The sequence below is a fragment of the Macaca thibetana genome, chromosome 20 (assembly GCF_024542745.1).
Source record: "Macaca thibetana thibetana isolate TM-01 chromosome 20, ASM2454274v1, whole genome shotgun sequence".
Taxonomy (NCBI): Eukaryota; Metazoa; Chordata; class Mammalia; order Primates; family Cercopithecidae; genus Macaca; species Macaca thibetana.
This window is the reverse complement of record NC_065597.1, coordinates 60805602-60818081: the sequence shown is the minus strand read 5'-3', so window position 1 is coordinate 60818081 and position 12480 is coordinate 60805602. Positions and strand designations below refer to the sequence as shown.

The window sequence follows — 12480 nt, the reverse complement described above, 5'->3', positions numbered from 1 at the left end:
TTTTTTCTTTTTTAAAAGAGCAAGGGCCCGGGGCAGTGGTTCACGCCTGTAATCCCAACACTGGGAGGCAGAGGCGGGTGGATCACAAAGTCAGGAAATCGAGACCATCTTGGCTAACATGGTGAAACCCTGTCTCCACTGAAAATCCAAAAAATTGGCCGGGCGCGGTGGCTCAAGCCTGTAATTCCAGCACTTTGGGAGGCCGAGACGGGCGGATCACGAGGTCAGGAGATCGAGACCATCCTGGCTAACACGGTGAAACCCCGTCTCTACTAAAAAAAATACAAGAAAATTAGCCGGGCGAGGTGGCGGGCGCCTGTAGTCCCAGCTACTCGGGAGGCTGAGGCAGGAGAATGGCGTGAACCCGGGGAGGCGGAGCTTGCAGTGAGCCGAGATCGCGCCACTGCACTCCAGCCTGGGGCACAGAGCAAGACTCCGTCTCAAAAAAAAAAAAAAAAAAAAAAGAAAATCCAAAAAATTAGCAGGGTATGATGGCACGAGCCTACTTGGAAGGCTGAGGCAGGAGAATCGCTTGAAACCGGGAGGCAGAGGTTGCAGTAAGCCGTGATTGCACCACTGTACTCCAGACTGGGCAACAGAGCGAGACCCCATCTCCAAAAAAAAAGCCAGAAGGAAGTAGGCAGCTCACACCTGTAACCCCAGCACTTTGGGAGGCTGAGGCAGGAGGATTGCTAGAGCCCAGGAGTTTGAACCAGCCTGCTCAACATAGTGAAACCCCATCTCTACAAAAATAAAATAGCTGAGCATAGTGGCATACATCTGTGGTCCCAGCTGCTCAGGAGGCTGAGATGGGAGGATTGCAAGCCTGGGAGGTCGAGGCTGCCATGAGCTGTGATTGCATAGCTGCACACCAGCCTGAGTGACAGAGTGAGACCCTGTTTCAAAAAAAAAAAAAAAAAAAAAGCAGGAAGTAGCATTGGGAAAGAAAGAAGCTTCAGGCAGGGATTTGTATATGAACACAGGAATATTTGCATACTATTTTAAAAAACAGTGGTTACAATGAGTGAGTCTCATCTACCTTCAGGAAAAGAAAGAGGGTAAACCAGCGGTCTGAAGCCCAGCCCATCTGGATATTTTGTGGGAAGATTTCCTGTAATAAAACTGTTGACCAGGCAGGATGACTCAAGCCTGTAATCCCAGCACTTTGGTAGGCCGACACAGGTGGATCACGAGGTTAAAAGATCGAGACCATCCTGGCCAACTTGGTGAAACCCCGTCTCTACTAAAAATATAAAAATTAGCTGGGCATGGTAGAGGGCACCTGTAATCCCAGCTACTCAGCAGGCTGAGGCAGGATAATTGTTGGAACCCGGGAGGTGGAGTTTGCAGTGAGCCAAGATGGTACCACTGCACTCCAGCCTGGCGACAGAGGGAGACTGCCTTAAAAAAAAAAAAAAAAAAAGAAGAAGAAAGAAAAGTGTCTTCCAGGTGCTGTCTTAGGTGTGTTAGTGGAAGATACCCAAAAAACCATATAAAACACAGATTCTGACCTAAAGGGACTTAGAGTCTAGTGGGATAGATAGATAAATAGACAAGTCATTAACTAGAGTTTGACCAGAAATGCTTTCAGATTCCAAGAGTACTTAGCACAGCGAGGAGGTGTAGAGATGGGAATCAAGGAAGTCTTTCTGGGGCCAGGCACCAGTGGCTCATGCCTGTAATTCCAGCACTTTGGGAGGCCAAGGTGGGTGGATTGCTTGAGCTCAGGAGTCTGAGACCAGCCTGGGCAATATGATGACGAAACCTCATCTCCAGAAATACAAAAATGAGCTGGGCATGGTGTCTGGCACCTGTAGTCCCAGCCACTCAGGGAGGCTGAGGTGGGAGGATCTCCTGAGCCCAGGAGGTCGAGACTGCAGTAAGCTATGATTGTGCCACTGCACTCTGGCCTGGGTAACACAGCGAGACCCTGTCTCAAAATGAAAAAATTAAAAAAAAAAAAAAGGACCTGGAGTTATGCACATATTGGGGGACAGGGCATTCCAGGGGCAGAAGAGCTGAGTAGAGTTACAATGTGTAAAGCACCATGGTATGCCTGGAGGGGAGAAACCACAGGCAGTTTGGTGTTCACAGAGTATTTGTTGAGCAACTTGGAATGAGTTTGGATCCTGGAGACTGTTGAACGCCTGGAGCTGAGGATCTTGAACTTCACAGTTAGGTAATGGCAGCAAAGGAAACCAAAGTTGGGAGTTATCGTAACCAAGTTCATATAAGAAATAAGGCAGGACATTGGGTGTGGTGGCTCATGCCTGTAATCCTAACACTTTGGGAGGCTGAGGCAGGAGGATCCCTTGAGGTTAGGAGTTTGAGACCAGCTTGGGCAACACAGCAAGACCCTGTTTGTGTTTAAAAAAATAAAACTGGCCAGGCATGGTGGCTCACGCCTGTAATCTCAGCACTTTGGGAGGCCGAGGCGAGAGGGTCACTTGAAGTCAGGAGTTCGAGACCAGCCTGACCAAAATGGTGAAACCTGTTCTCTCCTGAAAAATACAAAAAATTAGCCGGGTGTGGTGGCACGCGCTTGTCATCCCAGCTAGTCAGGAGGCTGAGGAAGGAGAATCACTTGAACCTGGGAGGCGGAGATTGCAGTGAGCCGAGACTGCACCACTGCACTCCAGTCTGGGTGACAGAGCAAGACTCCGTCTCAACAAACAAAACAAAACAAACAAACAAACAAAAATGAGGTGAGTTCAGTTTGGGAAACGTTGAATGCCAGATGTCTTTGGGCTATTCAGAGGGAGATTGCCGAAGCACAGAAGAGAGTTCATGGCAGTGTTTAATTATTTTTAGTGCTCACATGTCCCAGATTCGGCCAGTGGGAGTCCCTCCAAGCTGGTTCCTGTGTCCTGTGACATCACCCGTCTTCTTTCTCCTTTTCTTCTTTTATAAGCCACTTCCTTTCTGGCATGACAGTATGTTCCAGAACCATCTTGTACCTTGCACCTGCCCTGCCCTGGCCCTACAATCAGCCAATTCTCTGAGGCATCCTGATTTCTTTTGGTGAGGGAATGGTTTGGGAACAAAATATACTACTGCATGATACCACATTCTGACGAGAAAAAAACACAGCCATAAGAAATAAAGCCATGGACAGGCACGGTGGCTCACGCCTGTAATCCTAACACTTTGGGAGGCAGAGGTGGGAGGATTGCTTGGGGCTGGGAGTTCAAGACCAAACTGGCCCACATAGTGAGGGCTCATCTCTATTAAGAAAAAAAAAAAAAAAAAGAAAGAAGGAAAGCCATGTTTGGATGAGTTTAGTCTTTTGATTATTTTTGCTAAAGTTTTAAATTCTTTTTTTTTTTTTTTTTTTAAAAGACAGAGTCTTGTTCTGTTGCCCCAGCTGGAGTTCAGTGGTGCAGTCTTGGTTCACTGCAACCTCCACCTCCCGGGTTCAAGCGATTCTCCTGCCTCAGCCTCTTGAGTAGCTGGGATTACAGGTTCCTGCCATCATGCTCTGCTAATTTTTGTGTTTTTAGTAGAGATAGGGTTTCTCCATGTAGGTCAGGCTGATCTCAAACTCCCCACTTCAGGTGATCCCCCGCCTTTGCTTCCCAAAGTGCTGGGATTATAGGGGTATATTTTGTGTTTAAAGTATATTTAAAAATTAAGGGCCAGGCTCAGTGTCTCATGCCTGTAATCCCAGCAGTTTGGGAGTCCGAGGTTGGCAGATCGTCTGAGGTTGGGAATTTGAGATGCACAACAAGAGCGAAAGTCCGTCTCAAAAAAAAAATAAATAAATAAATAAAAATATACATTATGTTCAGGTGCGGTGGTTCACACCTGTAATCCGAGCACGTTGGGAGGCCGAGGCGGGCAGATCACCTGAGGTCAGGAGTTCGAGACCAGCCTAGCCAATATTGCAAAACCCTGTCTCTACTAAAAATAGAAAAAATTAGTCGGGCGCAATCGTGTGCACCTGTAATCCCAGCTACTCGGAGGCTGAGGCAGGAGAATCGTTTGAACCCGGGAGGTGGAGGTTGCAGTGAGCTGAGATTGCACCATTGCGCTCCAGCCTGGGCAACAAGAGCGAAACTCCATCTCAAAAAAAAAAAAAAAAATATATATATATATATATATACACACACACACACACACACACGCACATTATATGTATTATCTACTTTTGAATATAAACATAAATATTATAAAACTTTTATTGCAATTGTTCATTTTAGAAACTTCAAAAATACAAATTAGTGAAAAGAAGAAAATAAGTCTATAATACCACTTTTAAAGAGTATTTTAAAAACTTCTAGCCTTTTTTTTTAGGTATAATTTACATACCAAGACTTAAAAAAAAAAAAATTTGTAAAGGTGACTTTTTCATCAGACTGTATAGGATAAAGCTTGTTAAAATGTCTATCTAAGATACTTTGTAATATATGAAAATTTCAGCTAAACTTGTTCTATAGCATTACATGGTTTGAATATATTACTAGAAAATCATTCCATAAACAATGGTTTGGTATATAGTATTAACAATTCAAGGCTGGGCACAGTGGCTCATGGCTGTAATCCTTTGGGAGGCCGAGGCAGGCAGATCACCTGAGGTCAGGAGTTCAAGACCAGCCTGGCCAACATGGTGAAACCCTGTCTCTACTAAAAATACAAAAATTAGCCGGGCATGGTGGCAGGCGCCTGTGATCCCAGCTACTCAGGAGGTTGAGGCAGGAGAATCGTTTGAACCTGGGAGGCAGAGGTTGCAGTGAGCCAAGATCTTGCCACTGCATTCCAGCCTAGGCAACAGAATGAGACTCCATCTCAAAATAAATAAATTAATTAATTTGGGTGAGGTGACTCACGCCTGTAATCCCAGCACTTTGGGAGGCTGTGGTGGGCTATTACTTTTGCCTGGGAGTTCGAGACCAGCCTGGGCAACACAGAGATTCCGTGTCTCAAAAAGAAAAAATTAAATTAAAAAAATAAAAACTAAAGAATTCATTGATGATTCTGTTTTTACGAATATATTCCTACATCATTTTTCCATGGTAACCAGGAAATGGCGATGCATAAATATATGTTGTCATTTCCAAAGCGGCCGTCTTCCAGAATTGGTACTGATTCTAGTAGACCTTTCATCCTGGTGTTAAAAATATAATTAATACAAATGTCTTGTACCTAATAGCTTTTTTCCCCACAATTCCCCAACCCCCTCACTCTAGAGGCCTTAAGTAGTCTAATTTAATCAGCTTAGTCTGAAATGTAATACTACCTCAGCATCTAGTTGGCCTAGTATTTCTTACTCTTTTATGGAATGAACTGTGCAACTGTTTTGTGTGGTTAAAAGGTATGCTAGGCCGGGTATAGTGGCTCACACCTGTAATCCCAGGCCAAGGTGGGCGGATCACCTGAGGTCGGGGGTTGGAGACCAGCCTGGCCAACACGGTGAAAACCCATCTCTACTAAAAATACAAAAATTAGCCGGGTGAGGTGGTGTGCGCCTGTAATCCCAGATACTCAGGAGAAAGAGGCACGAGAATTGCTTGAACCCAGGAGGCAGACGTTGCAGTGAGCTAAGATTACACCACTGCACTCCCGTCTGGGCAACAGGGTGAGACCCTGTCTCAAAAAATAAAAAATAAAATAAATAAAAAATAAAAGGCATTCTAATAAAGTTGTTGCTTTTTTTTTTTTTTTTTTTTTTTTTTTTAAATTCCAGAGCGGACTGGTGTACTGGCCTTTTGTACAGGTAAGTTCCGCCTACTCAGTAATATTAACTCAGGGCTTTGGTTTCCATGTGGCCCTAACGAACTCTCTGTCTCTGTTCCAGCTGACCAACTTCAGCCTTGTTCCTGTTCAATGGAGAACAGCTTACACTGGAGTCTGTGGTTTTCTCTGGGCCATCTTCGTCTGTTTTTCCCAGCAGAGTGGTGACGGCACATTGAAGTCAGCTTTCACCATTTTACGTACAAAGTGGACCAGTGCCATAGAAGGGTCCCCGGAGAAATGAGAAGTCAAGGACTCTCTTAAAGGGACCACATATTTGACCTAAAATGCACAGAATTGCCTGCAGACAAAATACTTGATGTGCCAATTATGCATTTCATTTTGAGGAATTACTGCTATTTGTAGACCCATTTTTAAAAAAATTATCAATGATTATTTTTGAATTGTATTCAGACATTTTTTTCTCTTCTAGTCTGAAATATTACTTCTCGAATATTTTGGTTAATATGAATAATAGTGGCAAAATGGCATTTCAGAATTATCAATATTTCTAATATTTTAATGCAAGTTTCAGGAAACTTGGTTTTGATTGTTTACATTTCTATTCTAAAATCTCAGGTTATCTCCTGAACACTTTTGGGCAGATGAACTTTTATACTAAAAAATAGTTCTTATAGTGAATTTTAATTTACATAGAACTCAGTCGAAATGAAGATTTAATAACAAGATTTCTTTCCTCAAAACATAATTTGTTGTTATTTTGATACTAAAATTTAGTAAGTACTTTTTTTTTGTTTTGTTTTCTTTTGTTTTGATATGGAGTCTTGCTCTGTCGCCCAGGCTGGAGTGCAGTGGCGCGATCTCAGCTCACCGCAGCCTCCACCCTCCGGGTTCAAGCAATTCTCCTGCCTCAGGCTCCTGAGTAGCTGAGATTACAGACACATTACACCATGCCCGGCTGATTTTTGTATTTTTGTTTTGTTTTGTTTTGTTTTGTTTTTGTTTTTGAGATGGAGTCTTGCTCTGTCGCCCAGGCTGGAGTGCAGTGGCGCCATCTAGGCTCACTGCAAGCTCAGCCTCCCAGATTCACGCCATTCTCCTGCCTCGGCCTCCCCAGTAGCTGGGATTACAGGCACCCACCACCACGCCCAGCTAATTTGTTGTATTTTTAGTAGAGACGGGGTTTCACCATGTTAGCCAGGATGGTCTCGATCTCCTGACCTCGTGATCCACCTGCCTCGGCCTCCCAAAGTGTTGGGATTACAGGCGTGAGCCACCGCGCCCAGCCTAATTTTTGCATTTTTAGTAGAGATAAGGTTTCACCATGTTGGCCACAATGGTCTTGATCTCCTGACCTCATAATCCGCCCGCCTTGGCCTTCCAAAATGCTGGGATTACAGGTCTGAGCCACCACAACCGACTTTTTTTTTTTTCCCTTTTTGAGGTGGAGTCTTGCTCTGTCACCCAGGTTGGAGTGCAGTGGCATGATTGCAGCTCACTGCAACCTCCGCCTCCTGGGTTCAAATGATCCTCCTGCCTCATCCTTCAGAGCAGCTGGGATTACAGGCGCGTGCCACCATGCCTGGCTCAGTTTTGTATTTTTAGTAGAGATGGCGTTTGGCCATGTTGCCCAGGCTGGTCTCGAACTCTAGCTTTAACTGATCCACTCGCCTTGGCCTCTCAAAGTGCTGGGATTATAGGCGTGAGCCACCGCACCTGCCTCAGTAAGTACATTTCTTATGATCAAAAAAAGAGTAGTATATGATTGTCGTATTCTGTATAGAACGTATTCTATTGATATCTTCTGTTTTTATAATTTCTATAAGTAGTTTTTAATGAATGCTTCTTAGTTTTGGGCAGATTCAGTTGACTAAAGCACCTCATTTCCCAGATACATGAAATAAAACATTTGACTTCTTTTCAAATTTCACACTGATGTTATTTTGTGAAAATCAGTGCTTTAACATAAATCTTTATACTTTAAGGTAAACTTGAGAAACTTGATCTAATATTTAATATTTATTCAGTTCGTCTAACTTCTACACCATCAGATTTAAAAATTACATAACTATCTCAAGAAGTTTCACTTGGATATAGTCGTTCACACTTGTAATCCCGGCACTTTGGGAGGCAGAGGTGGGAGGATCCCTTAAGGCAAGGAGTTTGAGACCAGCCTAGGCAATATTGCAAGATCTCATCTCTATTCAAAAAAAAAAAAAAAGTTTCACTTTGGGAGGCTGAGGTGGGTGGATCACGAGGGCAGGAGATTGAGACCATCATGGCTAACATGGTGAAACCCCATCTCTACTAAAAATACAGAAAATTAGCCGGGCGCCTGTAGTCCCAGCTACTTGGGAGGCTGAGGCAGGAGAATGGCATGAACCCGGGAGACGGAGCTTGCAGTGAGCTGAGATCGCACCTCTGCACTCCAGCCTGGGCGACAGAGCAAGACTCCATCTCAAAAAAAAAAGGTTCAGCAAATTCCACCTAAGAATTCCACCAGAGTTCTGTTGTCTGCAATGTCATGTTCCACAGATTTCAAATTGTGAAGCCCTGAACTGTTAATTTATCTTGAGAATTTATATTTAAGCTTAATTTATTAAGACTACATACCTAAAAATTGAGCATATAATTTATATAATTTATTTAAGTTTCTATAAGTCATAAATACGCAGTTTCCAAGTGTATACTTCATCTGAATGTAATAAGCATTAATATATTTTACATTATCGGGACCATAGTAAATAAATTTCTAAATGGTTTGTAAAATAACTTACTTGCGTCGTTGTAAAAGTAGTTAATATAATGGAAAAAACTGTTTCATAATAAGATACATTTTAACATCAAAAAGTGTCCCAAAGTAATTGTATGTACTATCGGGCAAACCTTTACAGAAGCTGTGGTGTCACTTTTATGATGGAAGAATAGTGTTTGCTTTTGTATAAAAGTACTTAGGGCTGGGCGGGGTGGCTCATGTCTATAATCCCAGTGCTTTGGGAGGCGAAGGCAGGTGGATTGTCTGAGCCCAGGAGTTTGAGACTAGCCTAGGCAACGTGGCAATAGCCTGTCTCTCTAAAACATACAAACATTAGCCAAGCATGGTGGTGTGAGCCTGTAGTCCCAGCTACTTGGGAGACTGAGGCAGGAGGATCTCGAACCCAGGAGGCAGAAGATGAATAAATAAATGGATGCAACTGAATATGATGTGGTCTCTCTTGAAAGAGAGAGCAAAAGAGATTTAAATAATAACAATTATAATAAGGCTGGGTGCGGTGGTTCACACTTGTAATCCTGGAACTTTGGCAGGCCAAGACAGGCGGATTGGTTGAGGTCAGGTGTTCAAGACTGGCATGGCCGACACGGTGAAACCCCATCTCTATTAAAGATACAAAATTAGCCGGACATAGTAGTGCGTGCCTGTGGTCTCAGCTATTCAGGTAGCTGAAACAGGAGAATCTCTTGAACCTGGGAATCACAGGTTGTAGTGAACCAATAAATATAAAAAGTATTAAAGTACTAACAGAGGAAAACTTCCACTGATCACCCTATAGCTTTAAATAACACAGAAGCATATGCCCAGTTTACTTGTAATTAAAAATCACGTATCATTCACAATTTATCAGTCTTGTTTATTTGTGAAAAACTAATACAAGTTATTCTCTTTTATCTATATTGTGATTGGTTTGGTGAGAGGGAATTGGGCCACTTGAGAGTTTGTGCATGTTTAAAATTTTCTGGCCAGGCATGGTGGCTCACACCTGTAATCCCAGCATTTTGGGAGGCCAAGACGGGCGGATCACTTGAGCTCAGGAGTTCAAGACCAACCTGGGCAAAATGATGAAACCCTATCTTTACCAAAAATACAAAAAGTAGCTGGGTGTGGTGGCTTGCACCTGTCCTTCCAGCTACTTGGGAGGCTGAGGCAGGAAGATCGCTCAAGCCCAGGAGGCGGAGGTTGCAGTGAGCCAAGCACTCCAGCTAAGGCAACAGAGCAAGACTCTGTCTAAAAAAAAAAAAAAAAAGAAAAGAAAGGAAAATTAACTTTGGTATTTCAGGATGAATTTAAATGGGGACTTCACATCAACTGTGTTCACTACAGTGGACCAAATTAAGTGTAGATAGTCTCTTTAATAGAGAGATTATCTGGAACTGCAATTTCTTTTTTTGTTGTTTGTTTGTTTTTTTTGTTTTTTTTTTTTTTGAGACGGAGTCTCGCTCTGTCACCCAGGCTGCAGTGCAGTGGCCGGATCTCAGCTCACTGCAAGCTCCGCCTCCCGGGTTCACGCCATTCTCCTGCCTCAGCCTCCCAAGTAGCTGGGACTAACAGGCGCCCGCCACCTCTCCCGGCTAGTTTTTTGTATTTTTTAGTAGAGACGGGGTTTCACCGTGTTAGCCAGGATGGTCTCGATCTCCTGACGTTGTGATCCACCCGTCTCGGCCTCCCAAAGTGCTGGGATTACAGGCTTGAGCCACCGCGCCGGGCCTTGGAACTGCAATTTCTAACTCATATGTCATTGCTATAAACCTTATCTGTTTACTGTTTCTCTTCCAAGGACCATCAGTCATTCTTTAAAATTCATCTGAAGCTACGAAAAGGTATTTTTTGTTACATGGGCAATTTGCTTTTAGTACAGTAAAATGTTATGTGAATTTCTACAGAATGTTTTCCAAAATGAATTAATTATATCTAGAATATGCTTAACAATATATTCTGGAGGCAGCTTTCATTTGAAATTAGGTTCATCTTCTGAGAGTATTAAAAAGTTAATGGGTTTTTGTGCCTGAAGATCTTGAGGTTGCATTTGGCTACATTTAATCCACTTTCACCCATAAGGTTTAGCATCTAAAAAAATTAAATCACTGCTAATGCAATTAAAATGATTGAAAAAGTTTCTTTTTATACTTTCAACAGCTGATACATAAAAAGGGAAATCTGGAATTTAAAGATAAAGTACGTGCTGGAGTTGAAAGGTTAGGAACACATGAAGATCTATGAAGTGTAGCTAACCATGTGAATAGAAGGCAGTAATGACTGAGTCACATTTTTGGTATATATCAAGTAAAAGCTTGTCTTTTCCCAGTTCTCTTCTGCTTTGTAAGTGTATCCTTCTCTAACTACATCTTTATTCATCCATTTCTTTCTTCCTCTTTCTTTGTCCACAACCCAATCAAACCCACTGCTCTCTCCTCTCACCCCCTGCCCGCACCATGACCCAACCAAACCCACTGCTCTCTCCTCTCTCCCCCTGCCCACGCCATAACCCAACCAAACCCACTGCTCTCTCCTCTCACCTCCTGCCCACGCCATGACCACTTGAACATTCCGGGAGGGCAGAATAATTGTAATAAGGTGAAGGGCTTATTACACTTATTGCACTTAAGGACTTGACAGCCTTGCTTTAGAGAGGATGGTAGTGGAGGATCCTCTCTGGTCCTTGGGAGAAGAAAAGGAGAAAGGACTGACCCAAGGAGAATTTATTTATTTATTTTTTTGAGATGGAGTCCCACTCTGTTGCCCAGGCTGCAGTGCAATGGCGTGATCTTGGCTCACTGCAACCTCCGCCTCTGGGGTTCAAGCGATTCTCCTGCCTCAGCCTCCTGAGTAGCTGGGACTACAGGCGTGTGCCACCATACCCATCGAATTTTTGTATTTTTAGTAGAGATCGGATTTCACCATGTTTGCCCAGACTGGTCTCGAACTCCTGACCTCAAGTGATCTGCCCACCTCAGCCTCCCAAACTGCTAGGATTACAAGCATGAGCCACCATGCCCGGCCTAGGAAGAATTTTGAACTGAGTAAACATCAGGTGCCTCTTTCTTTTCTGAGACTTTCTCCCTCTTTTCAGTGCCCCTTCCTTCTGACCATAGTCCTATATCTTCCAAATTAGTTCTTATTTTCTTTCCTTCACCTTTCTTTTTTTTGTTTTTTTTTTTTTTTTGAGACGGAGTCTGGCTCTGTCGCCCGGGCTGGAGTGCAGTGGCCGGATCTCAGCTCACTGCAAGCTCCGTCTCCCGGGTTTACGCCATTCTCCTGCCTCAGCCTCCCAAGTAGCTGGGACTACAGGCGCCCGCCACCTCGCCCGGCTAGTTTTTTGTATTTTTTAGTAGAGACGGGGTTTCACCATGTTAGCCAGGATGGTCTGGATCTCCTGACCTCGTGATCCGCCCGTCTCGGCCTCCCAAAGTGCTGGGATTACAGGCTTGAGCCACCGCGCCCGGCTATCACCTTTCAAAACTTCAATTTTTTCATCTGGCTGATTTCAGCTATATTATAGAAAAGTAGGGCTGGGCACAATGGCTCACACCTGTAATCCCAGCACTTTAGGAGGCTGAGGTGAAAGGATCACTTGAGGCCAGGCATTTGAGACCAGTCTGGGAAACATAGTGAGATCCTATCTCTATAAGAACAACAAAAAAATTAGCTGAGTGTGATGTCATATTCCCAGCTACTCAGGAGGCTGAGGTGGGAGGATCACTTGAGCCTGTGAGGCTGCAGTGAGCTGTAATTTTGCCATTTAGGTGACAGTGTAAGACCCTGTCTCAAAAAAAAAAAAAAAAAAGAAAAGAAAAGAAAAGAAAGGAAAAGTAGGTTTATTAAGCTAACTTACTAAGATGCAGATAATAGCTTTTTTGAGTTTTTATTTATATTTTATTTTATGTACTTTATTGTTTTTTGGGACAGAGTCTCATTCTGTTGCCCAGGCCGGAGTGCAGTGATGTGATCTCAGCTCACTGCAACCTCCACCTCCTAGGTTCAAGTGATTCTCATGCCTCAGTCTCCCGAGTAGC

The 12480-nt window shown here is 43.5% G+C and overlaps 2 protein-coding genes across 5 annotated transcripts in view; one reads left to right on the top strand and one right to left on the bottom strand.

Annotated features, from left to right (window-relative positions):
* The window catches only part of PDXDC1 (pyridoxal dependent decarboxylase domain containing 1), a 471229-nt gene that overhangs the window by 91522 nt on the left and 367227 nt on the right, over positions 1–12480 (bottom strand). The window lies entirely within an intron of this gene.
* Positions 1–12480, top strand: part of LOC126944537 (mpv17-like protein) — a 51270-nt gene that overhangs the window by 6734 nt on the left and 32056 nt on the right. The window contains exons 3-4 of one of the 4 annotated variants that reach the window (XR_007722082.1): positions 5684–5713; positions 5795–9026. Coding sequence is in view for 3 of the 4 variants with exons in the window: in XM_050774116.1 (XP_050630073.1) it covers positions 5684–5713; positions 5795–5974 (210 nt within the window). In the remaining variant the exon portion in view is untranslated. Of the gene's footprint in view, positions 1–5683; positions 5714–5794; positions 9729–12480 lie in introns of those variants that run through there. The other 3 variants (XM_050774116.1, XM_050774118.1, XM_050774117.1) reach the window with 3 other exon arrangements.